Below are 27072 nucleotides of genomic sequence, written 5' to 3'. Positions count from 1 at the left end.
GTGCCGGCCCAGATAACATTCCTCCTATTTCCATTAAGCGATGTGCTTCGGCAATCGCTTTTCCATTAACGTTAATTTTTAATCAGTCTATAAATGAGGGTATTTTTCCTGATGAATGGAAAAAAGCACGAATTGTTCCCGTTTACGAAAAAGGCGATAGAATGGATATAAAAAACTATCGACCCATATCAATTCTTTCTTGTTTTTCCAAGTTATTTGAAAAATTAGTATATCCCATAATTTCTAACCATGTTGGCCGTTTTCTTACAAGTGCCCAGCACGGTTTCAGGAAAGGTCTCTCTGTCGAAACCAATTTATCAGTTTTTATTTCAGACCTGTCACGTGCTATTGATATGGGACAAGAAATCGATGCAATTTATACTGATTTTAGCAGTGCATTTGATAAAGTCGACCATGTCTTATTGCTAAACAAACTAAAGCACTATGGAGTAGAGGGATCTTTATTAAAATGGTTTAAATCTTATTTAGACATGCGACCCCAATGTGTTGCTGTCAATGGTTTTGAATCAAAAACGTACTACGCAAAATCTGGGGTACCACAAGGATCACATCTTGGGCCACTATTATTTCTCGTGTTCATAAATGACATCACTAATGAAATATTGCATTGCAAAAGCTCATTATTTGCTGACGATTTAAAAATTTATAGAACTATTAATGACAACAGAGATGCCCTACTGGTTCAAGAAGATCTAAACAGGATATCTACCTGGTGTAATGAAAATAATATGACTCTTAATGTTAACAAATGCTTTTTCATAAAATATACTAGAAAGAAAAAACCACTTGTTTCTAGTTACTCTATTTGTAATAAAATATTACAAGAGGTTACTGAAATAAGGGATTTAGGAGTCATTATTGATAAAAAATTAACTTTCACATCTCATATCACTAAAATAGTTACGAAAGCAGCTCGTGCTCTCGGGTTCATTAGGCGCAATACTAAAGGTTTCTCTCAAGCTACAAAAATTATATTATATAATGCATTAGTACGCAGCCATCTGGAATATGCTTGTGTTATTTGGAATCCCACTTTTAATATCCTCTCTCAACGAGTTGAAAGGATACAGCGTGCTTTCACGAGAAGTCTCGCTTTTTCAGCCAGTGGCATCTCCCATAGGCAGCCATATAATCAGCGATTAACATGGTTTAGGATGATATCTCTGAGGGACAGACGAACAGTCCTCGAATTGTGTTTCTTATATAAAATTCTACATAACAGTGTTAAATGTACTAACTTAGTCGAGCGTATATCTTTTTCGGTTCCGAGTAAATATCCAAGAAACAAAATTCGTAATATATTTCATATTCCTAAAACAAGAACACAAATGGGAAATCAAGCACCTATCGCAAGGTTATGCATGAATTACAACACCATTAATAAAAATATACCTGGCATTGACATATTTAGTGATTCCTTGAATGCTTTTAAAAGAAAACTTTTCAATCATTTTAATTAAATAATTTTATCTTGTTCAATTTCTATTTAGGTATTTTCTATTAGGTTTTTATTTTTCTAATTTTATATTAAATAAATTTAATATATATGTATAATTGTTCCGTGTCGAGTTGTTTGCGAAAGTCATGTACGCGAGTTATTGATGTATATATTAAGAACATGATTGTCTACTACTGAAATTATGTAAGTGTGTTAAATATATATATTGTTAGCGTGCTCAAATAAATAAATAAAAAAATAAAATAAAAATACGTATTGGAATAACGAAATTGAATATGTTAATCCAAAACTATGTCTAACTATCCTAAGTTTACCCGAACGTGTTAATTTGTTAGTTTTGAATGTTGCCTGTTTAAACGCACGACGCGTTTATGATTACTAGTCTTTTTTCCTAGTAACCTATTACCATTGTTTAAAGCTAAAATTTCACAACAATGTGAGCTATTACCCTGTTTCATATCGAACAGTTTAATCGAGAAACTCAAATTGTATTATGACTTCTGTATCACTGAATATAAACCTAATTCTTATTAATGTTTATATTGTCGGATTGTATTTTAAGTAATGACGTCATTGAAATTATTCGTATATGTATCTAATATACATACGTATATAATTGTTATTAACTAACATGACTCTGTTTTTAAATGGTGAAAAAGAGTATTTACACTCAGTAAATACTCTTGCTGATTCTTCTCGGTAGAATCTACTTACCGAACCGGTGGTAGCTTAATTTAAAATAGTTGTAAAATAACGATTTAAAAGTGCGTGTAAAAGCCTATTTGAATAAAGTATGTTTTGATTAGATTTGATTGAATAAAAAATTAAGACAAAAAATGTTTCTTTACGTTAAACATAAAATTTCCATTAGATGTAATTTCGTAAGAGTGTAAGTGATTTCGAAAGAAAATTATCCGTTGAAATTACGTCTATTCGTGGAATGCAACTCCTTAAAAGGATTCGTAATATATTGGATAATTTAAGTGTTTTATTTCTGTACAAATAAAAAATATGGGGTTAATAACCTCAAACGGAATGATTTGACAAACGACAAAATATGTAAAAATTGTTTCAAAATACAAATTGCTGTTCTTCCTCTAATATTATGTGTGAATACTTCTTGTCTTGTAAAAAATAAATATTTTTTTAAAACCTACATATGTATTTAAATAATGTTTTTAATAATAATAATCGCCCGAGGTTTATTGATGATTCTCATTTATGATTTAATCATTTTAATTATTTTTATATGTAACATACATATATGTATATCATTATAAGACAGCTGAAAATACTTTAAAACAAATTTAGATAACACTTTGTAAAATCTTCAATTTTCATTACAATACTTAAACACTAAATACAAGTTCAGTCTGTAACAGTGCTAAGAAAACGTCACATTGATTATAAATATTAATAGTAAAATAAGTTGACATTAATATAATAATGTTTTTAAGAACAATTTCAATACATTTTTATTTATTAGGTAAGCATCTTTTCCGCTTGTTGTCCTTCTAGAATTTGCATACTTCACTTGCTTCGTACCAAATTTCACCTAAATTGGTTTCGTGGTTTAGTCGAGAAAGCGTAACAAAAAGACAGAGTTACTTTCGCATTTATAATAATATTAGTATAGAATTAATTGTCACCACAACCAAAAGTGTGACCAATGTAATCTCAATAGGGTTAAATGACATTGGTTAAAAATAATGGCCAAGATTTCACCCACACATACAAGCACTGCTGAATATAAATAAAAGCTTGTAAAGATTGCACATTAACAATATAATTTAGGAAAGTTATCGTAAACTCTAAGTACGGCACATGTGTACCGATATTTTTACGAGGCTTGGATTTTCGTTAATATCTGAAGTTTGTAAAACTTTTTCCATTGGCTTGGCTTTATGATGTAATAGTTTTTACCGTGAATAAACCTCTGCAATTTTTTTATTTTCATACATTATAACCCATGATATAATTGTCTATTACCTGAACAAATTTTACATTTGATTTAAGAACAATTTAAAACACATAGTTATTTTAGAAGTAGGGATATTATATAACTTACCAAGAACCTTCCACATAATCTCCAATATAGTAATTAGGTATACATTAATGTGTGCAGGGCTGGATTAACTATGTACTGGACTCAACCTAATTTATTCAAAATAATGACGTTTTTTACAATGATACGAAGGTATCACCCTATGGAAAAATATTTGTTATTATATATTTGGCTTTAAAACTTTCCCAATTTTTGGAATTTTGTGGCCGTCAGTCCATGAAGATCCCCTAGGCAGTCTACATTGCCTAATGGATAAACCAGCCTTGTGTGTGTGGGTATGCTTCTGACACTGCTGATGGTCTGCTACAACAATAATGTAACAATATTATTTTTCCTCAATCCATTTAATACCACGAGAGAATTGACGCAGTTTCATTTAATTTGGAAGGGTCGCTGTAAGAAATATTCTTGTAGTGTACACAGTTACTTAATAAGACTACCTATTAAAAAAATAATTATCCAAACCAGATTTGCAGTTCCTGTGATAAACGCTTGCAACCAACATTGTAGCAGCATATCATAGGTATATGTCCCGTTGCTTAAAATATTTGAACCTTAATTGTAGTATTCGAGTTCAAAACCGGGATAGCGCTAATGTATATGGATATATAAGTGTTTATATTAATCATCTCGTGCTCTCTGATGAAGTTAAACTTAGACAAGTTTTATGTGTCGGATGTAAATCTGCCACGTGTGTATCATCAACCCGCATATTGGCAGGTTGATGGAAGTATAACCAAAAACTTCATAGCTAATATATAAATTCATGCGTATAATAAAATTGGAGTGTCTGTTTGTAATGTTCAAATAAGCGCTTTTTATTGAATGCATACATTTTTCTTTTAATTTTTCTCTATCGCGGTCTTATTGTTCCGGCTAATATCTGGAACGGCTGAACCGATTTTGACGGAACTTTCACTGGCGGATAGTTGATGTGAGAAGGAGTAATGCCGCTGAAACAATAACTGTTTTGTTAAATTCAAACGCGCTCGAAGTCGCTAGTACAGCTAATATATCAATAAAAGCTCGTTATGTAAATCATTGAATACATATAACATTGTCAACAATAACAGATAGAATAAATACATGTTTAATAACAGCGTTCATTTACTCATTTTATCATCAGTCGTAACATTGTTACCTTTAAAACAATCTCAGGGTCATGCAAAACGATGACCTATTTTGTTTTATTTGTTATGAATTTACGTTTTAATTGAAAATCAATATGTCAAGGCTTGTTACAAATTCGTAATATAGTTTGTATCAGTGCCGATTAGCAGCTGAACAGCGGCGTTGGGCAACCGTTTTTGGTTCTGACTTGAATGGATTAGAAATTGTCCTACTTATGTAGAACGGAGAATTATTGTTATTTTTGGTTGTGGTTGCAAAATCATACGCATCGCAGTTTGCAGTTTGAAATGATGACGTAATTGCGCTATGATAATTTATGTTATATACGCAATGAGAAAAAAAATCTTACGCCGTGATATTGTATTGTGAATGAGGCAATATTTAATTCTTCATAGATTTCATTATACTTCTACGAATGTTTTATTTGTTTATACTTGTACCAATATCCCACGTAATAAAAACTTACGACATTACAGCCTGTACATTTTCTACTGCCGGGCTAATTGCCTCTCCCTTTGAGGAGAAGGCTTGGAGCATATTCCACCACGCTGCTCCAATGCGGGTCGGTGGACAGATTTCCTCTCTCTCAATTTTTTTAAAACTCAAGTGTTCCTTCAATAGCATATAATAAAAATGTTTTTGATTTTTTCATTTAAGTATATTAAAGTCAGTAGTTATTATTTATAAAATGGACGTCAATTTTTTTTTTAAATACGAAGCTCATTTATTCCTATTATTGATAATTTAAAAAAATGTATATTTAAAAGCAACGTGCTCAAAATTGCTTCTTTAATACGATGGAATGATAATTTATTGACACGCATACTGATTTTTTTATACAGAACTAATCTCTAATTTACGATCTGACGTTCGAAGATATTTAGGGAAAATTTGTTGACGACTTAATCATAACTGACTAGAAATAACTTTTTGAGAACAGTTTGAGTATTAATTGCAGCCGTAAGTCTAAACACATTTCCATTTTAGAATGATTAAGTTCTTCTAATAAAAGTAACGACTAATTAGCTTTTACTAGCGACTTCTTACAACAGTATAAACCCCTCGACTCATTATGGTAAAATAATTTTACTCTAATAAGGTATTTGTTTAATTATAATTTACGAAATTGGTATGTATCAGGATCGTTGTTGCGCTCGAAATAATTTCAAAGTAAATAATTTGGGAGCTGAGATGGTGCAGTGAGAGAACAGATGATCATGTTCAAATTCGATAATTTTAATGTTTTTTTTTGTCATAGAACTTAAATGATTTTTGGGCTCGTTGCAAGCCCTTTTATAAGCAGGGTAGGGTAGGTTATTATGTAGGTTAGGTTGGTACCACCTCATCATATATACTGCCGCCAAGCAGCAATACTTTATAATGTTAAGTTTAGGTTTGTAGGGACATAACATTTTAGTTTCCAACGAATGACGTATTAGTATCGTAAAGGATGGTTACTATTTCTTACAGTGATCATTTTTAAGGAAATTGGTAGCCGTTTACTTCTGTCAGTCCGACTTCTTATAGGAAATTTAAAAAATAAAGTATTTCGTGCTTGGCGGTAAAGATCGTAAAGAAACGTTCACGTGTTAGACGAAATTATACCTTAATAGTTCCAAACGACAGCAACCAGCACGCCCAGACCTAACGAAAGCTAAGAAAAACTATTACCACACGACTTTCCCTTTTACTCCTACATTCATGTTGTTATAAATGTTTCTATAAAATGTACAATCATCATCTCGTTTGCTGTTAAGTCATTTTTAGGATCTAAATAAACCTTATACAATTTCTAGTGAAACAGTACGTACACATAAGGATACACTTTACATATAATTATGTATGATGCCTAAAGCGTATTTATAGACAACCGTTACGTATACAGACATCAAGAGAATATAATTGTGTTATCTAAACTATCATTCATAAACGTTTACACATTCATTGCCTGTTCTATCGCCAAACTGTACTTTATATTGTTGTGTTCTTATTTGAAGGGCGAGTTACTTGGTGGTAGGGCTTTGTGCTAGTCCGTCTGGGTAGGTACCACCCACTCATCAGTTATTCTACCGCCAAATAACAGTACTCAGCCTTGTTGTGTTCTGGTTTGAAGGGTGAGTGAGCCAGTGTAACTACAGGCACAAGGGACATAACATCTTAGTTCCCAAGGTTGGTGGCACATTGACGATGTAAGGAAAAATTAATATTTCTTACAGCCATATTGTCTATGGGTGATGGTGACCACTTTCCATCAGGTGGCCCATATGCTCATCCGCCAACCTATATCATAAAAAAAAGAAAAAGAGTAAGCCTGCATCATAACAATAACAAGAGACATTAAATCGTAGTTATTATAGTTAGTGATGCATTTATCATTCAAGGGTAAGGAATGGTTTGTGTTTCTTGTATATAGTCGATGTCGGTTACATTAAATGATTATCAAATCTCTGAATGCATATTCAGAGTACGTCTAATTAACACGATGTCTATCTTCGTCTAGATTTTAGTCAATTTGTTATTTCGTTTCTAAAAATATACGAATCGGTAAAGCATTTCAGTGCGTCGAGTGTATTGGTCGTGAAAGTGCGAATAAATCGCGATGCACGTGCGCCGGTTTGCATATTACTCGTATAATTTTGGCGTATTACTCGGTATTGTGCTTTGGGAGTGGGTCAAACGATCATCGTGTCATCATATTTCGCATCTTTCATAATACGCTTGAGTAACGTTTTCATTTTATCATATGATTTCTTTATCTTGTTAATATTATAAATGCGAATGTGTTTGTGTTTATTGGTTAATCACGTTCGAAGATTTAGGCTTAGGATACAAATAAACATGCCATAGTAAAAGTACCGTTGTTGATATTTATTTTGATAGTGAATCAGCAATGTAACGGTAATTTTATTTATATTACCAGCAATGTATTATTTATTAAACTCAACAAATTATGCGTCCGTGCCCTTGTTTATTTTTTTTTATTTTGCTCACAACCACTGAAAAATAATGATAAGCGAATAACAAGTATTAACTATTAGACTACTATAATAGTATTTCTAACACGAAATAGAAACTAAGATAAATATACAAGACGTATTGTTCTATACAAGGTTTTTAATAGATAACGTTGATACGTTGGTTATTTATCATGCCGGATTTAGTATAATTGTAAATATAAATATGTTATATACCGTATAGATTAAATAACGGTTGTGTTACTTGCTGTTGTTTATCACAGAAGAGTAAATCAAACTGATGGTAACATTGAATGAGCCAGTAATAAGACACTGTAATACGTTACGATCTATCTATCTGATAAGAAAAATAATATTACTTTAAGGTATTACAGTAAAGGTAGCCATTGGATAGAATCAGTGAGTCTTAACTGAGTACTATTTTTTTGTGATTCATATAGAGTTTCCACATCGCTTGGTATCTTAAGACTATAAGATGTACAAAAGTAGTCTCGCGTGATGTTCTATTTAATATCATTACAACGAGATATATTTACGATAAAACATAGCGTGTTTTTGAATGAAGAAGGCATATTATTCAATAAAAGATTAAACAGACGATAAAGAAGATTGGACTTAATACTTGTTGACTTCCTAGCAGGGTATATTATATACATATATAATTGTATTTAACTAATATGACTGTATTTTTAAGTGTTGAAAAAGAGTAACTTTTTGCCGGTTCTTTTCGGTTGTATCTACTTTCCGAACCGGTGATGGCTTCGCTTAATATAGTTGTTAAATGACGATTCAAAGTGCTTGTAAAAGCCTACTCGAATGAAGTATATTTTTATTGATCGGTTAATAGACTCATAATAGTCATTTTCGTTTTATATTTTATTTAAATATTTTTCCAAATAATATGTAATGAGGTATTGAGTATACGCTACAATCGATTGATGAAAAGTCATATTGGGAATATGTTTTTTCTTTGTTTATATAACAATGCCAGAGTACTTGCAAATAGTTGCAAAGCATTAATTTTACTTTTCCAAACAACAACATAATACTACGATATTTTTTTTACTTTATTTAAATGTGTCTAAAAATAAAAGTGAAAGGTTGTAAGTTTTTAAAAGTAGTGCGTACAAACGGCTAACTGTATTTATATGAAATTAGGAGTTCATTAGCGGCCTGCAAATATCCTCAACCTCTCAACTTCTGGAGAAAGTTTAGAACTTATTCCACTATTCTGTTTATAAGTGGATTGGTAGATATATGAGAGGCAGAATATTATCAGACACATGATATCATAACCACAAATTATTCATATAAAAATATTTTTGTCCTGTGAGGGTCAGATTAACTAATAATTTTACAGTAAAAAATCATTGATTGTGTAGTCATAATCAAAAACAATATTGTTTGTTAAGCTGTAATATATATGGTATATTATTATATAGCTTTGCTTGATTAAAAACGATCAATCATCGATCAATGTATTGACGTGCTTTCTATAAGTTTGACAATGTAAGCAATTATTTAACTAAAATAGCAACAGCTATTTCAACGACAAACATTGAGTCTGACAACAACCTAAATCTATCCATTTAGTCGAAACGAGTCTTTGGCATAAAAATGTATTTGATCTATTTAAATATACATTTTTCTCGATATAATAAGCCATTTATTAAATATGGAATAATAAATTGCAATCTTATCTAATTGCGGAGTAATCGTATCAATTCACCCGAGACTACATTATGAAACTCACATCAGTCTACCAAGAGGATACATCAGCATTAACTCGATTATTATAACATTACGTCTCCCGTTTCGAATATGATATCTGATAACTTCTCTTCCAAGCTAATGTTTCAAGCCAGAACATTCTTCAACAATTACACGAGTAATATTGTTTGTTATTAAATTTGTAAATTAGTTAACATTAATTGATTACACGAATAAAAAAAGTCAGTAGCTAATAATCCATTTATTTACGTAGATAAATACAATTTAGAAAAAACTCCAATGTAAATTAAGTAGGTAAAGGTATCGTAATTAACGTTTGTAGAACAAAATAGCATCTTAATGTAATCATTCGCTTCTCGATTCTGATTGGCAAGTGTCTCGTGATCTAGTTTATGAAGAAATAGTTTTTAAATTTGTACTGAATAAAGTTTTACGTACGTATATAATTGATATTTGTATTTGTTGTTTTTTGATAGAAAATATACTCATAAAATATTTTAGTTGTATGTGCGTCACTTTTTCTTTGGACACTAACTCCAAATTTCTGTAAATTCGATCATGGTTCGACCAGGTTAACTAATTTGACCAAATACTGAACAATGATTGGTCACCTATGCGACATGGATGTTATTAACCAATCAGCGTTCAGATTAAAGTTAAACTTCGAATATTTTATGTTCGATATATATAAACAAATATTTGATCGTTTGTTTGGTGTTTTCCGCTCCAGGTGACAGAATGTCTCGCAATAAAGACAAGCATGAGGGCGCTAGCGGGCGCACGTACCACATTATGTCGGAAGCGGAGCGGGCATCTGGCAGGCGCGGAGGCTGGACTACGCTTGAGGTGAGTGATGCTTGATATAAAATACTTCGAATTAGTGACAAGTAATAAAAGATAAGGTAAGTTGCTAAGAGAAAGTCACGATTGTGTGATATCGTATCGCGAGATATGACGATGTAAATAAAATCAAATTGAAAAGATTAGGTTTTAAAATTAGCCTAACTATCGAATTTTAAGTCCTCTACCTGTGAAGCTTTCCTATACTTATCTTTACATCTTTAATTTAATTTATTTTCTATCTCTATCTTAGATCTTAAGTTATAGTGGGTAAATTGTTCTTTTTGGATTTAAGAAGACATTTAATCTTAATATTTCTGTAGTAATTTAGTAAGATGTTGAATTTGCGCATATCGATGTAAGAGTAACAAGGTGGGTTGTGATTTGTTGTTTTATTTTATAACCTAATCCATAAGAAATTTGGAAAACGACTACATCTAGAAAATAGATCATACTCTAGGCATTGTTAATGCTCTCAAATAAAATAATAGATAAGATAAAAATGGGTTTAAAGTCGCTCTGGTAACCTTAAATTGGTGAAGGAAAACATCGCAAGGAAACAGGAGCTGGATTCTAGCATATGTTCTACCATTGCCTAGTGAGCTCATAAACTACTCCTTATAACAATAGACGATATAAGCCCAGCCGTGACTTTACAGTTCACTGATGTTGGATTTAAATGAGAAAATTTTGGTAGAAATATTTGAAGGATTATTCCCACGTTCCAGATAACAGGAGGTGTGCGCGCTCTGGCGCCTCCATTGTTCCAACTGACGCACCTGACCGCGTTGTACCTGAACGACAATTCCCTGCAGAGGATCCCGCCCGACATCAGCCAACTGGCGAACCTTCACACGCTCGACATGTCCAACAATAAACTGCGAACCTTGCCCGCTGAGCTCGGAGACTTGATACAGCTAAGGTAACCCAAACGATCTTCTCACTTATCTATACATAAGTATAATAACATTGGAGTGTCTGTTTGTAATATTAAAATAGCCCTTTCTTACTCAATCCATATTATGTATGTATACACGGTACATATACGAAAATAACATTTTTTACAATTTTTGTCTGCTGGACCGATTTTGACGGGACTTTCACTGGTAGATAACTGATATGATAAGGAGTAACTTAGGCTGAAATATTTTTTTTGTTAACTTCAAACGCGGGCACAGCTAGTTTACTATTAAAATTAAATTACACTTCATGAAAGTACGAAATAAAAATTTAATTTTTTATCTTCATTACAAAGAGTACATGTAAACCGATTCGGAATGTAGATTATTTCTACGTATAGTAGTGACACTGTTTTATAATTGGTATCATCAACTATTTGACATTAAATCTGTGTTCTCTATATGGAAATCCACTCGTGTTAGAGGTAAAATTTGTTTGTTTGGTAGTAGAGGGTAGTTTTCCGAACTAATGATCTAATACTAAATATGCTTTTACTGGTAGAAGGGAACATTATTCCTTTGTAGTTATGATACCCTACAGTATCATCAATTTCTTTATTTAATAAACTGCACTCATCTTTATGGAGTAACTAAATTAAAAATAATTTCAAAACTGATGACAAAATGAGATAGAATATTGCCTGGTTCTTTTTTTAAATTCATAAAAAAAATATTTTTAATTTTACACGAAAATACTTTTTCCTTGTTACCAAATACCAGAATCCATATAAGAATTCAATTATATATAATACTATGAATTACGTCGTATGTTTATGTAAGCTATTATTTATTATTTATGTAAGCAGTTATTTTAAATTTATTGACAAAAACAGATGGTGATATGTTTGTTTTATGAAAAAACTCGAATATCAAAACGAAAGACGTTATCAGAGAAAGCGTTTCGCATGTTTTGTATAATTATTATCATTCTGACGTTTAACGTTCGCGTAAACCCACAGATAAAGAATGCCGTCCGATGAATTAGAATTGTTGATTCGTTGAATTTACTTAACCGTATATAGAATTTTTCCTTATTAATCTATGCGTTCGTAAGAAATGTTCGATGCACATATGGTTTCTAACACTTTTCTCAAACGTTTATTTCACGTAGTACGTTACTATTCTGATGGTGACCTGATGGCCTAGTGGTTAGAACGCGTGCATCTTAACCGATGATTTCGGGTTCAAACCCAGGCAAGCACCACTATATATATGTGCTTAATTTGTGTTTACAATTCATCTCGTGCTCGGCGAAAGAAAACATCGTGAGGAAACCTAATTTCTAAAAATTCTGCCACTTGTGTATTCCACCAACCCGCATTGGGACAGCGTGGTGGAGTATGTTCCGAAAAACCCTCTCCTTAATGGGATAGGAGGCCCAAGCCCAGCAGTGGAAAATATACAGGCTGTTGTTGAGTTGAGTTGGTGACCACCATAACCAATGGTTATATAAGAAGTAAATGTCAAATTATGTATCATACGAACCATGGTCCAATGTAATTTAAGTTTGACACATTGGACGTTTATATTCTTAGTGAATGGTTCAAGTCTATAGTAGAGTCGAAAGCGTCTCCATTGATTCCAATCGCAACGGTTGAAAACGTAGTTGATTTTTGTACTTTTTATGTAAACTACAGTCACAACTGGTCACTAACTCAACGCTGGGTAAAAGTATCTCTCGCTTTACGGAAAGATAGCGGTGAATGTACAACAATAATCCACTATGGGTTGTAGATTATAAGAATTTTCAGAAAACATATATTTAATACGAAGTTTTGTAATACATTAAAATTCGATACTATGTTTTTATACTAATATACATAACGTAATCAAACCAAAACAAAATCTTTATCCGACCTGTTTATAAACAAGTTTACCTTTGTATATATAATAAAGTGAATATCTTATTAGCATATATGTTTATATATTAGACGCTTAGTATTTTAGCATTCTTTATATATAGCGTCTTGATAGGATCGACTCCGCTATCACCTTCATAAAGATCATTCTGATAAATAGATTAAAAACTCCAGCGCGTAATCATATTTATATATTCGCTAAAAACAAACAGCCTGCGTATATACAAGGTCATTGAACTCTGTCTTGCCATGATAAGCGTGTTATATGACTATATTAGTAAACATATTGCGAATTCAAAACAAACGTTTAATATTAATAATGAATATATATAACGTAATTAATATTTATTAAAGATGAATTTGTTTGAAAATTGTTGCCATACTAGATAAAATATATTTTTAAAAATATTAAATAAATCAAGGAAAAAAACTCGTTTGAATACATATGTATGAATGAATAGGTAAATTCTAAATAATGTAATCGTAGGTATCGTACAAAATTTTTCGTCGATATATATTTGAATATATAAATAAAGGTATAAAGTCGATGACCTGAAGTGGTGGTCAGTGAACCTGCCATCGATTGTCAGCGGTTAAAAATAAAGCATCTGTTTTAAACGACAGCCCGTGGAATATCCCACCGGGCCTTGGAACAGTGCGATCCCTTCCCAGATGTCATCAAGACAAGGAGATTTCAAACTCATTCTGTGATACTGTTATTAGTAAAATGTTTCATTTATTTGTGCTAAGCCAATTTAATAGAGGCATAAGCGAAAACATATTAAATCCCTTGCAGGCGACTATGTTATTAAGCTGTTTATAAAATATAAAATATTTATGGAGGAAAAATGTGCTATGTAGGAAAAACAGGAGACGCGGTAATATTTATAAGGATTAATCTATGTCGAAGATCAGGAGTTTCAGGCAAAACCCCTTCATTACATAACGTACTAGGAATCTATTGGGTGATGATAAAATTCAATAATATCAAGACAAGGAGATTTCAAACTCATTCTGTGATACTGTTGATTGGTGGATGCATAATTTGATAAGATTTGAAATAAATTAACGCGTTCGTACCAGCCCTTGAACGTTTTTAAAATAAGCAATGATTACTGGCATTAGCTCGGCAGAGGTTTTATATGTTGCTTTTTGCATGTTTAGATGTAAAATATATTTTACAAGTTTAAGATGAATTACAATTGATTTTATGAATTATTTATTACACTCGTCGAATATCATTGAGTGAAATTTCCTGTGCTTCATATTTCAACGGTACTTTTTATTTTCATATGTCACCTGAAAGTTACCAAGTGGACTACTACTGTTACTATTTCTAATAATGTAAAATAAAGGTTGTAATGTAAAGGATTTAAGTAGGTTTCCACAAATAGTGGTTTTTGAAAGAAAAAGCAAAATTAATTATAAGTGACTAGCGTATTTCGCTCAGAAGAGCAGGTAAAACAATCAGTAGTCCTTTTTCCATTTTCTTTAACCGTAATACATGATCATTTAATTTACATGTATTTACTGACAGTTTAGTCAAATGTTCTATTTATTATTGCTAAGCCAATTTAAAAGAGGCATAAACGACAACATATTAAATCCCTTGAAGGCAACTATAGTGTTAAGATGTTTATAAAATATTAAATATTTATGGAGAATACATGTACTATGTAGGAAAAACAGGAGAGGCGGTAATATTTATAAGGATTAATCTATGTCGCAGATTTTTTATTTTTTTATGGTGGTTGGCAGACGAGCATATGGGCCACCTGATGGTAAGTGGTCACCATCACTCATAGACAATGACGTTGTAAACTATTCCTTACATCGTCAATGTGCCATCAACCTTCGGAACTAAGATGTTATGTCACTTGTGCCTGTAGTTACACTGGCTCGCTCACCCTCAAACCGGAACACAACAATACTGAGTACTGATATTTGGCGGTAGAATAACAGATGAATGGGTACCTACCCAGATGGGCTTGCACAAAGCCCTAATACCAAGTTAAGATCCTGATCTTGATTTGAAGTTTCAGGCAAAAACCCCTACATTACATTACGTAGGTACTAGGAGTCTTGTGGGTGATGATATTTTTTTTTTCATAAAAGTAAAGTAAAGTAAAGTAACAGCCTGTAAATTTCCCACTGCTGGGAAAAGGCCTCCTCTTCCATTGAGGAGAGGGCTTGGAACATATTTTTTCATAAGAATGTGAAAATATGCTGAGGTCCCGGGTTTGACTTCCGGCCGAGTCGACGTAGATTACCATTAGTTTTCTACGTCGTTACTTCTGATGTTCCATAACACAAGTGCTTAAGCTGCTTACATTGGGATCAGAGTAATGTATGTGATGTTGTCTCATATTCATTATTATTCTCTTTCAGAGAACTTCACTTACACAACAATTACCTGAGGGTATTACCATACGATCTCGGTAAGCTGTTTCATCTTCAGCTTCTCGGTCTCCAAGGTAACCCGCTCAGCAAGGAAATGCTCTCCATTTACAACGACAACAACGGAACCGCTAAGCTGTTGACGTACCTCCTCGACAATTTACAAGGTAAGTTCATTATGTACTTCAAAATGTTATTAAGAAGCAATAAGTGTCTATTTGCAAATATAAAGGAAAAAAAAATTATTATATTTATTAACCGCACCAAAATCCAAACATATATAGCGATAGACAGCAGTAAGCAACTTTGTATTATTCTATGTAAAGTAAAATGAAGTAAAGTAACAGCCTGTTAATTTCTTCCTCTCCCACTTAAAGAGAGGGTTTGGCACATATTCCAGCACGCTGTTCCAATACGGGTTGGTGGAATGCACATGTGGCTGAAATTCGATGAAATTAGACATATGCAGGTTTCCTCACGATATTTTCCTTTACCGCCGACCACGACATGATTTATAAATACAATTAAGCACATATATAGAGTGGTGCTTGCCTGGATTTGAACCCAAAGTCATCGGTTAAGATGCAAGAGTTCTTACCACTTGGCCATCTAAGCTCTTGTTCTATGTAAGGATGATGTTATTTAATATGTATTTAAAGTCGCACTGAATTCATATATTAAAGTTTTGTGAATGAATGTCCCGTCCTGATTTCGTACTAACTGTGTGTTTGCCGTACACTTCTTATCAAAAATACGCTCAAGCGCTTAAACTATTTGGTTATATTTTTAATGTAAAATTTGGACTACTAAATTTCAGCGTATTAGCGCTATATTTATTGAAAGAAAACGACTGAAGTAATAACGTTATTATTTCGCAGTTCTTTTAATCGAACTGGTTTGTCTGACACAACTGCTAAGAGTTCTGACTGCAATTATTTCACAATATTCTTGTAACTATATGTATATTGAGTATTATGCAAAGGGATTTCTCCGCTCGTGCTCATTACTAAGACATGTTATCCAACCTCCCATTTCTTCTTTAATAATTCCGAACATGTTATAATCTCTCTAATATGCGGAGTGATATTTTAAAATTTAGATCTATATAGTTTTAAAGCCGAGTAAGTTAAATCCACATTTGTAATTATCCGTGTGAGAAAGCCCACAACATAAAACAATTTTCTCAACTTCCTTCTAGTTATCGCAATGTGTGAAAATATTTACAATATATTTAGCATACAGAAGTGAAATATATTTAAAAAAAGACAAGAACATAAATAACTTTAATCAGAATATAAACAACTTCAATCATTTATGAATAAACCAAAAATAGCCCTAACTTCGAAAGTATCTTAACATAAATAAATCACCAAATCTTACATATTGAAGTAATGAGGGCTTGAAACGGTTTCGCGCGTATTTGTTTTTTTTTTTTAATTCTTTCCAGCCAGTTGTATAGTTAAAGGAATCTCCTAAATACATAGTATAAACTTGTTTTATCCTAGACCATGCAGTGTATAAGCTATCATTGTTTTTAAGTTATGCTAGAAGGTATTTGCGTAAAATAAGACTTCGCTATCACGATGATATTAGTGCTGCCATCTATTGACAATAGGACTGAAATTGACTTATGCCAAGTGATAAATGCAGTGTAAATAAATTGTATTTAATATAGATGTTACAATTTTCTCTACAATATGATTTCTATAGTAAAACAAGAAACGAGTATAGTATAATGTACGATAATAAAACCCTTTACATTTTCTACGTTCATTTTTAGCGTATTTCTTTAGTTTTGATAGATGGCGTTACCAGTTTCATGAGATTATTTTTGGAATGAAGTCCTTTTACGCGATTAAAAGTAGAGTGAAATCTTCACGTAAGGAAAGAGAGTTATGCCGTCTCCAGGCAAACATTCCATTCTCTTATCTCTATGTATATTATTAAAATTTATTTTTTTGTTCATTTTTTAATTCACACTATTTTTTTATTTATTACTTTTTAATTATTTTCAAATGTTGTAAATGTATTTTATTGTTTCTGTTATTTAAAAGATACATAATAAATAGCGAAAGCGACTTCATTCCAAACGGGTGTACCACGACACTTTTTTTTATTAATTTCATCAGTTCGCAAAGATGATATCATCAATTTTTTGGGTGTAATTTCGTATCGTTGTAATGAGTCAATCCTGATGCAAGATTTCGGGTTTAAAGCGTAAGTTTTTCATGCTTACAATACTTCAAAGTAAAGCTAAATTAAATGTGCGTTTTCATCATCCATAAATCCATAATCGGTATTTTTTAAAGGCTAACTAAGCATATTTTTCAAAATACATACCACTTGTAAGAGGTTGTACTGTACAAATAGATCGTTACTATTGTAAAATTACTTTTACAAATAAATAAGGTGTACTAATGAATATATATAATCATCGGAATGTCCTTGGATTTTTTTTATCTTAAACCTCAGATGTATAATGCCTTTAATAAGAAGCCAGAGCTATCTCTTCAGCAAACGCTTCCATTTGAGGACAGGATTTATTCCATTACGCAGCTCCAATGATGTATGAACTAATTTCCTTTAAAAGGGAAGGTTTCCACACGATTTTACTGTTCATTTACAAACTATAGATGTATTAAATATGAACTCGAAAAATCAGCGCTCTTTGCCCGGCGTTTGAATTGAAAATGACGCTACAATAAAAAGTGTGCATACACTTTTCTATCTACTCTCAAATTTTGTTTAGATTTACAATTTAGTGACTCGGTGGTATACCGATTCTTTGTACATTTTTTCCGTAATTTTTGCGAAAGTTGGATGTTGAATAAAAAACGCCACTAAAAATAAAAACAATGCACTAGATTTAGTAGAAATGCAACGCGAACGGATTACTCGTTAACAAAATAACTAGCATTGATTGCTTAAATTGAGTTGTCCGCGACGTCACGCGCCTCCATTACTTCTTTTATTTATGCAGCGTGATCTCTTGATACAATAAGCCGTTTTCTTTTGCATCGTATTTTCTTTATTTTGATTTCATGAATTATAGAAAGTAACTATATTTTATTATTATAGATTTTTATTTCAGACCAATAATAGCTGATCGTTACGGTTTTAATTTCTACGTCGTTATTTGCTCAATCTAAATGTTCAATTGGATTAAATTTGAATTATATCTATTATACACTTTGACAAGAAATATTAATGGTTTAATTCTGTATAAATATAAGGAAAAATAAACTATTTTTTTTCCCGTTTTGGCGGTTGGCGTTTTAGCGGTATAATTACTACCTACTAATACCCGCCCTAGTTTCACGCATTAAGTTCAATATCTAAATATATACATACGTAATCTAATATTTGTATATAGAACCTCTACATACAAATTTTAGATTGAAGAAGAAACATACGAATTAATTTACTTGTATTTTTTTCCAACTAGGAAATTTGACACTCGGCTTTTCTTTGTTATGTAATGCATGTATCGTACATACGAACCTTTTCTCTCGAATAACTCTAAGCGTTCAGATTGCGGGAATCTACTTTATTATGTATTAAATAGATATTTTATTTCAGAGTAATAATAGCGGCTTGTTACGGTTTTAATTTCTATGTCGTTATTGATTTGATCTAAATGTTACGTTGGATTACCCAAATTAAACTGCAATACACCAAAATCTGTACCAAGAAAGATCAAAAGTTTAATCTATATTATTAATATTTTAAATGTGAAAGTAACTCTGTTGTATGTATCGCTCTTTCACGACTGAAACTAATGTACCATATTTGATTAAATATGTTGTGAAGCAAACTTGAACTCCAAGAATGGACTTACGCTAATTTTTTGCCTAACATATGTATGATAACCAACCTCTGAAAAGCTAACGAAGCGGCTGACAACTATTTTGTATAAAAATAGAAAGAAAAAAAAAAACACGGTTTGTTATTCTTTTGTATTTAAACCTAAATTGCCAGATATCAAAGTCGATTATTTATACATATACATATATACACGTGCATTATAAATATACTAGTGTGTCGTTGTAGTTGTGTTCGCGTTTATTCAAAATACGTCAAATGTATGTACGTTTCTTACGAATTTTAAAAACCTATGACAGGTTGTGTTTTGTTTCTATTTCATTGTGAACTGCAAGTCACTCATCTACATTTGGCGTCAAAATGATGACATTTTATTCAAATGAAAAATTTAATGTTAAATAGTAAAGTTAGAATTTGAGTTTGTCGATGTCAATTTTGTTTAAGATTTTCATTTCTTTTTTCTTGTATTTTTTTAGTTGGTATGGACTCTATTGTAAATACTTTTTTTTTAACGGAGTCATAAAAGTAATAACATAATAATAGTTGGTATTAGTAAATATATATTATACCGTTAGAATATGTTATTAAATATAGGTAAAGGCTTTTTTATTTATGCATTAAAAATGTAACGAAAAAGAAATTGCTCCATAAAAAATATATTTTCAAGTCTAAAGACTCGTTCGTAAAAACATTACCATTCGTTCGTACAATTGAAAATAAAATACATTGAGGAATTTTTTAAATACATAAATACTTTATCGCTTTCAAAATGACTAAAACCACTTCGATAAGATTACCATTTAATTACTTGTTTCTTTATTCAGGCCACGGTGAGAGCAATTCTTTTGAGACGAATTGATGCACTCTGAATTGAATTTGTTTTCGTTGAAAATTCTCCTCATTTTCATCCAACCTTTGAATTACGCACTTAAGTAACAGCCTGTAAATTTCCCACTGCTGGGATAAGGCCTCCTCTTCCATTAAGGAGAGGGCTTGGAACATATTCCACCACGCTGTTCCAATGCGGTTTGGATGAATGCACATGTGGCAGAATTTCGATGAAATTAGACACATGCAGGTTTCTTCACTATGTTTTCCTTCACCGCCGAGCTCGAGATGAATTATAACACAAATTAAGCACATATATAAAGTGGTGCTTGCCTGGGTTTGAACCCGCAATCATCGGTTAAGATGCACGCGTTCTAACCACTGGGCCATCTCAGCTCTCCGCACTTACTTAAGAATGTTTTATCTTTAATCATTTCATTAATTTGGTTAATTATTTCGTCTTTTCAAAAGATATGGTTATCAGTTCGCTAAAATTTCACGATAAGTCAATTCGTATTTTTTTTTAATTTTATTTACGGAGATAATTCTTTGATTAAATATCTTTTGAAATATATGCTTGCCGTATTATTGTATTTGTAATGTTTCTTAAGCTGTTCGATTTATAAACATTTTATACTAGTTTGCGTCTGCGGCGTTGTCCGCCTCCGGGTTGTCAGGTATCATAACAAACTTAATCAAAACCGTGAAAGCGTCAAAACAGTCAAACAGACATACAGAGTTACTTTTGTATTTTAATGTAACAAATTATATTTTCAAAGGAAACTAACCAGTACTGCTACCGAGTTTCGTTCAATAGTTCATCTGATTTGAGTTAGATATGGCCTTAAAATTAGTGAATTTATTTAGATATAGGTATTTTGCCTACTTTTATGAATAATACTTCGTTCATGAACTAAGACTACTTTTTGATAAAAAACTACCATCGATAAACATAGGCCTATAAAATATTGAAATTAGAAAATTTTAATTTATTCTGTAAAGGAAACCGATGGTTTTTAATTTTACTTGTAACAAATGAATTACGAAGTGCATCGAACGACCGACTAACGAATGATCTAAAAATCTAAATAAGAACGCGAAGGTCGCGCGGATCACAAATGAAAGTCATCAACGAAATCCCGGTTGTTCAACAAAAATGTCTGATTACACTCGAACGAGGCACAACAATAAATCCGCGGGAGATATGATTGTCTCACTCCATCACAATAGCGTTAGAAAGTGTGGGAAGACATGCCGTCTGTGTAATTGATTGTTTTATACTCCGTTACCGAGGCTATTGAGCCGATATGGCCCAGTGGTTAGAACGCGTGCATCTTTACCGATGATTGCGGGTTCAAACACAGACCACTGATTTTTTTTCATGTGCTTAATATGTGTTTATAATTCATCTCGTACTAGGCGGTGAAGGAAAACATCGTGAGGAAACCTGCATGTGTCTAATTTAATAGAAATTCTGCCAAATGTGTATTTCTCCAACACGCATTGGAACAGCGTGGTGGAATACATTCAAACCTTCTCCTCAAAGGGAGAGGAGGCCTAAGCCCAGCAGTGGGAAATTTACAGACTGTTGTTGTGTTTCCGAGGCTATAGGAGAAAACGTCCGTGGTAATTGTCTGTTACAAGGTTGTTGTTTTATTTTTGTGAGTGATATTGAAAATGCATTGTTCTTAAATGGTTCGTAGCTTTTCAATTGACACTGACCATAGAGTAACAAGCGAACAATTCCGCGTGACTGGTTTCGACGGACACTGGTCTTGTTAAACCATTGTCTGGTTTATTTCGGTTGTTTGCATTGACTGCGTTTCACTAAACGATGTACAGTCGTGTTAAGAAAAGGTTCGCCACGTTAAGATCTATTTTCGTGTGTTCATTATGAGCGATAATCTGCTTTACCGATCGAGAATGACATATTACGTCGCAGTGATTTGATGTTTACATTCAAAAGGTCCTAAGAGTTTAAGGCGTGATAAAGGAATTAAGTTGAAAACTGACGAAGGTTTTCTTACTCTGACTGTACAATAGCGGATACGAGGCTGCTAAGTATTTATTGTTATTGGTATTTTACATTGGAATTATAAATTTTTATTTATGGTACGTATTAACGCTAATAGACTTTAAAACTGTAAGAAGTAATAAATATACTTTACACCGTCAACGGGCTGCTAAATATGGGAACGCCTTATCTCTAATTACACTAGCTCGGCTATCCTTTAGACATAAAAACGGAAATACAAATTGTTGTTGTTTGGCGGTAAAGTAATTGATGAGTTATCTACCTAGTACTTAGCTATAAACGGCGGACGGTCTTGCATAAAACCTAACAAGCAAATACACATTTTCTAGATCGTATATATATAATACTAGCGGCCGCCTGCGGCTTCGCTCGCGTATTAGTATATAAAAGATAAAATATAAAAGATAGAGATATGGTATGGCGGACTTTTTTGTAGAAATAATCAAGACGAACCAGGTAGCCATACATTGTTTTTAATTTTAAGCAACTGTTTAGCCAGCGCACGCAAATAATACATGTTATATGAGGTAAATTTTTTCCGACTTGCTAGACTAAAGTTGTGATAGCTCGGTTAATACACATGTTATAGAAAAAAATTATAGCTTATAGCACTCAGGAATAATGTAGCTTTCTGTCAGTTAAAAAAAAATTAGAATTGGATTATGAGTTCCAGAGATTACCCCCTACATACAAACTTACAAATTTTACCTCTATATAATATTAGTATAGACTAGTAGCCGCCCGTGATTTCGCTCGCGGTGTACGGTGTTGGTTGTCATGTGTTAGGCAAAAAGTTAGCCTATGTTGTTTTTTGGACTTCCAGTTTGCTTCATACCGAATTTCATCAAATTCGGTTCAGCGGTTTGGTTGTGAAAGAGCGACAGATATACAGAGTTACTTTCACATATATCATATTATGTTCTTATGTAAATGTTATAAATACTACCTATATGAGATTTCAAATTAACATGGTTATTTTTATTATTAAGGTTATTAATTTCGGGATATTTGCCATGTTTTTATTTTTGTTCGTTGGAGCTCGATATTTCGACATCATCTACGATTGTCTTGTTCACGAGACATACTCTTCTCTTAACACACTGATCACTGAAAATCAGTTCAGCCGTCTTTGCGAATTTCACACATAGTATGAATCGTATTTTAATTTAAGTATAGGAAAAAAAAAACTATATAATTGAAATCGTTAATTTTTTTTTATTGTTATTCTTTTTTTTTTTTCTGTGTGTGAAATTCCTAGGACGACAGCAAATGCTGAGTGATTTTCCTTTTTGTGGCATCGTACTGCTGTGTAGGCAGCATTTTGTTTTTATTTATTTATGCCTCTTTTTATAATCTTTCTTAGATATTATTTAATTGTATTGTTATTTTAAGTTTTTGCTTTTTTTTTTGTTGTTTTGTTTATGTCACTGATATCTCAAAACGATGCTTACAAATAAAAAATTCTTTCTTTCTTTCTAACAGGTATCATATTAGGTTAGTACTGTAAATATCTAGGCAGCTTTAAAGCACTATTTAATTAGACCATCTGAACTCTCTACGTGAAGTATGTAGTCGAGATAGATGACCTAATGGATAAAATGCGTAGTTGTTAAACGAAGTTCGCGGATTCAAATCACATCTGATTTTTTTATGCATTTAATTACAGACTCTAATTGCTTGCTTAGTACATCAGAAAAAATATGATGATAAGATCTACATCATTGATTAGAATTACGAGCGATTTATTAGCAATATGATACAATGTTAGATTAAACTAAGTCATCTAGATGGAGGCAGAAAATTAAAAAATATATTTAGGGATTATTTTGAATAGTTATTAAGTTAAAACTAGTTATAGTACGACACAATTTAGATGTAGCATCGGCAAAATTCGTAAAACTGATTACTGCCGATTTATACAACCAATATAGCAAATAAGAACCAATATAGAAATAGCTCTCTGTTGCTATAGCTGCCCGCCTCAGTTCAACCCGAGAAAGCAAGTGCATGTAAACGACATGTCAAATTGACGAATATATTAGATCATATTATATTACAAGTTATTACGTTAGTGTGAAGATCATATTCACATAAGACATAAATATTGATAATTTGGGATATCGTACTTAATTCGGATGTGATCGGTTTTACGAAGTTTTCCGATGCTACATCTAAGTTGTGACATAGTAGACATCGCTCATGAAATAAGAAACCGAAGCAAAAAGGTGTCAGTTTCATTTAAAGAAAGTACGAAAAAACAGTCCCAATTAACCGAATGATAAAAATTAATAAATATTCATAAGTGAAATATAATTTATTTATGATATAATCAATAAATATGCCTCCGTTTGATCCGTTGTATTTTGTGAAAGTTATCGTGAAGCGAGGTTGTTGAGTTAGGTTAGTGTTTCCACTACGTATTATTGCGTAAGTATTTTGAAAGTTAAAACTGGTATCGAAACCGTGCGGAGTCACGGCGTATCGCTTGTTTTTGTGAGGGAATATAGAACCGACTTGCTTTTTACGATTACACTTGGTACTTCATTTGTTTTCGTTGAAATATCTAGTCTTATGTAATAATTGATGTCTTCGAATTTTTAGAACTACCTCATAGTTTGGTAATTGTCACTTCTAACCAAAGAAATAAACTATAACAAATAGCTTAGTCGTTTTTTTAATTAAAAATACTTAAGTGAAATATTTATATTTTTTGGACAACATCGCCTGTACATATTAATATTAGAATAAAAATCAATCATTGGAAATAGAACGTTATGTTCCTAGGTCTGGCTCACTAAGCCTTAAATCTTGAATACAGAAATGTAAAGTATTAATATTTGTCCGTGGAATATCTGACGAGTGGGTGTTACCGAACCCGATGGGCTTTGCAGGAAACCCTGTCACCAGCCACGGCATGTTATTCAATACAATTATCTATTTTAATCTATTTTATTTCAAGAACTTATCTTTGTATCGTTTCCTCTCGGAGCACAGTAAATCTTGGTGCAATAGATTTAAATCCAGGACTTAAAGCATCCACTTGTGACAAGAGTACTGGTTTAGGAGAAACGGACTTGCGTTTCAGCTGGGAAATATCTGTAGGAATTTTCGCTACTATTTCTTGTGATCATAGTTTGTCTTATATGATTGGATGTTTGTTATTAAAACACGAAAAACTTGTATGATCGGCGTCTGGACGAATTAATGTATTGACACTTATGCTACCTAATAATACACGGTTATTATATGTCTCTACTAATACAATGAATGAATTATTTTTTAAATGTTGAAAAAGAGTATCTACTGAGTTTCTTGCCGGTTCTTCTCGGTAGAATCTACTTTCCGAATCGGTGGTAGCTTCGCTTAATTGATTCAAAAGTGCTTGTGAAAGCCTACTTGAATAAAGTTTATTTTGATTTTAAATTCGAAAGTAACTCTACCTATCTGTGCGACACTTGCTCTGCCACAAATGTAATGAAATTTTTTTGGACTACTAGGAAGGTCATTAGCTACATTTTAATGCTCAACTCTTGCGGAAGATCTTCTAAAACGTGGACGAAGTCTCGTGTGACAACTATTCTAGTTATCTTTGTATCAATGTTCAATTCTACAAATAAACTTCAGTGTTCCAATTGATGTTGGCTCTCTTGCCTAAAATGTTCCTTTAATGTCATTCGCGTTTTTCTCAGTCTCGTATCACTTTTGTGTAACTCACGCGTTCTCTCATATCAGTTTAAAGACCTCGTTAAAATTATATAAAAGAACAATAAAGAATAACGTCACCATATCAACGAAACACGTACAAAGATAAAATATAATGACACGTTTATAATGTCATAGACATATTACGTTTTTATGTATACGATTTTAGAGACTTGTCTAACTATTGGTACGAAGTTTTAAATAGCACTGTTCAATTACGATTGGTATACACGTACGACCTACAATAGTGTGTAAGAATATATTACTAGTTTTTGACCGGTCATCGATTCTCGTGGAATGACAATGTTATCGACACGCCCGGTCCGACCGGTGAAAGTGTTCGCGAAAGTGAAGCCGGAACCGTGCGGTGACGTCACGCGCGATTTGCGCAAGAGCACCTCCTATGGCGACATTGCGAAATGTTATCTCGTATTGTTAGTGTTGCGATTTACGATTTAATTTAATTGATATTTAGAGTATTGTAAAATTTTAATATATTAAGTTTTGGATTCGTAATTCGAATAATTTTCTGCCTTTTTCTTTTTCGTGAGTGGTTTTTATATTGTCCAACTCTTTCTTTTCGATGACCGTTTTAATGAGGCTAAAGTTTGTAACCGCATCACGAATGCAACCGCAAAAAAGAAATCATGATTTTTTTTAACTGTTTTTTACTTACGACTGAGGTCACGTTTTAATAAACGCATTTAAATTCAAATTAACGTAATTCGGCTCGGATCCTAAAAGGACTGAAAATGTCGACGAGGTTCTTTTATCGTTCACAAAAGTAATTGAGATATAGATTTTTTAACTCGTTTATTATTATCATTTAAAATACAAGATTAATTCGTGTCATAGCCATTCTACTCGCTGTGTCTTTCTCTGTTCTGTTTATCAATATTTTATACGAACTTTTATGCAAATTCTTAACTTTCGAAAACATAACGTATTTTTAACGTATTTATATTCAATTCGACTTTTAGGTGACTATAATGATTTGTTTTGTCTATCACCAGCTAATTGAATTAAATACAAACAAAATCCTAATGAAATTAAATTATGATAAAGAAAAATCACGCATCCACTATCAATAAGTCCTAAGCATGGAACATTGCTTCTAAAGGCAGTGCGCTAATCATAGGTTTTCAGTTGTCCCAAGTACGAAGGGCGGACGCTAGATGCAAGGGCGGGACGACCTTGTCCCGACGGGGCGCAGTCTAGAGGTCGGGGATGTACCTTCCCTACCAGTCC

General features: G+C 32.4%; 1 protein-coding gene across 3 annotated transcripts in view; it reads left to right on the top strand.

Moving 5' to 3' along the window:
- LOC124535132 (CCR4-NOT transcription complex subunit 6) overlaps positions 1-27072 on the top strand; it is a 212597-nt gene that overhangs the window by 10752 nt on the left and 174773 nt on the right. For 2 of the 3 annotated variants that reach the window (XM_047111212.1, XM_047111210.1), the window contains exons 2-4: positions 10113-10228; positions 10951-11144; positions 15429-15604. In XM_047111212.1, coding sequence (XP_046967168.1) covers positions 10121-10228; positions 10951-11144; positions 15429-15604 — 478 coding nt within the window. In that variant the 5' untranslated portion in view covers positions 10113-10120. Of the gene's footprint in view, positions 1-9743; positions 9817-10112; positions 10229-10950; positions 11145-15428; positions 15605-27072 lie in introns of those variants that run through there. The other variant, XM_047111211.1, reaches the window with a different exon arrangement.

Source organism: Vanessa cardui, chromosome 14 (genome assembly GCF_905220365.1).
Source record: "Vanessa cardui chromosome 14, ilVanCard2.1, whole genome shotgun sequence".
NCBI lineage: Eukaryota > Metazoa > Arthropoda > Insecta > Lepidoptera > Nymphalidae > Vanessa > Vanessa cardui.
Note: the sequence above shows the minus strand (reverse complement) of the source record. Positions and strands in the feature narration are given on the sequence as shown.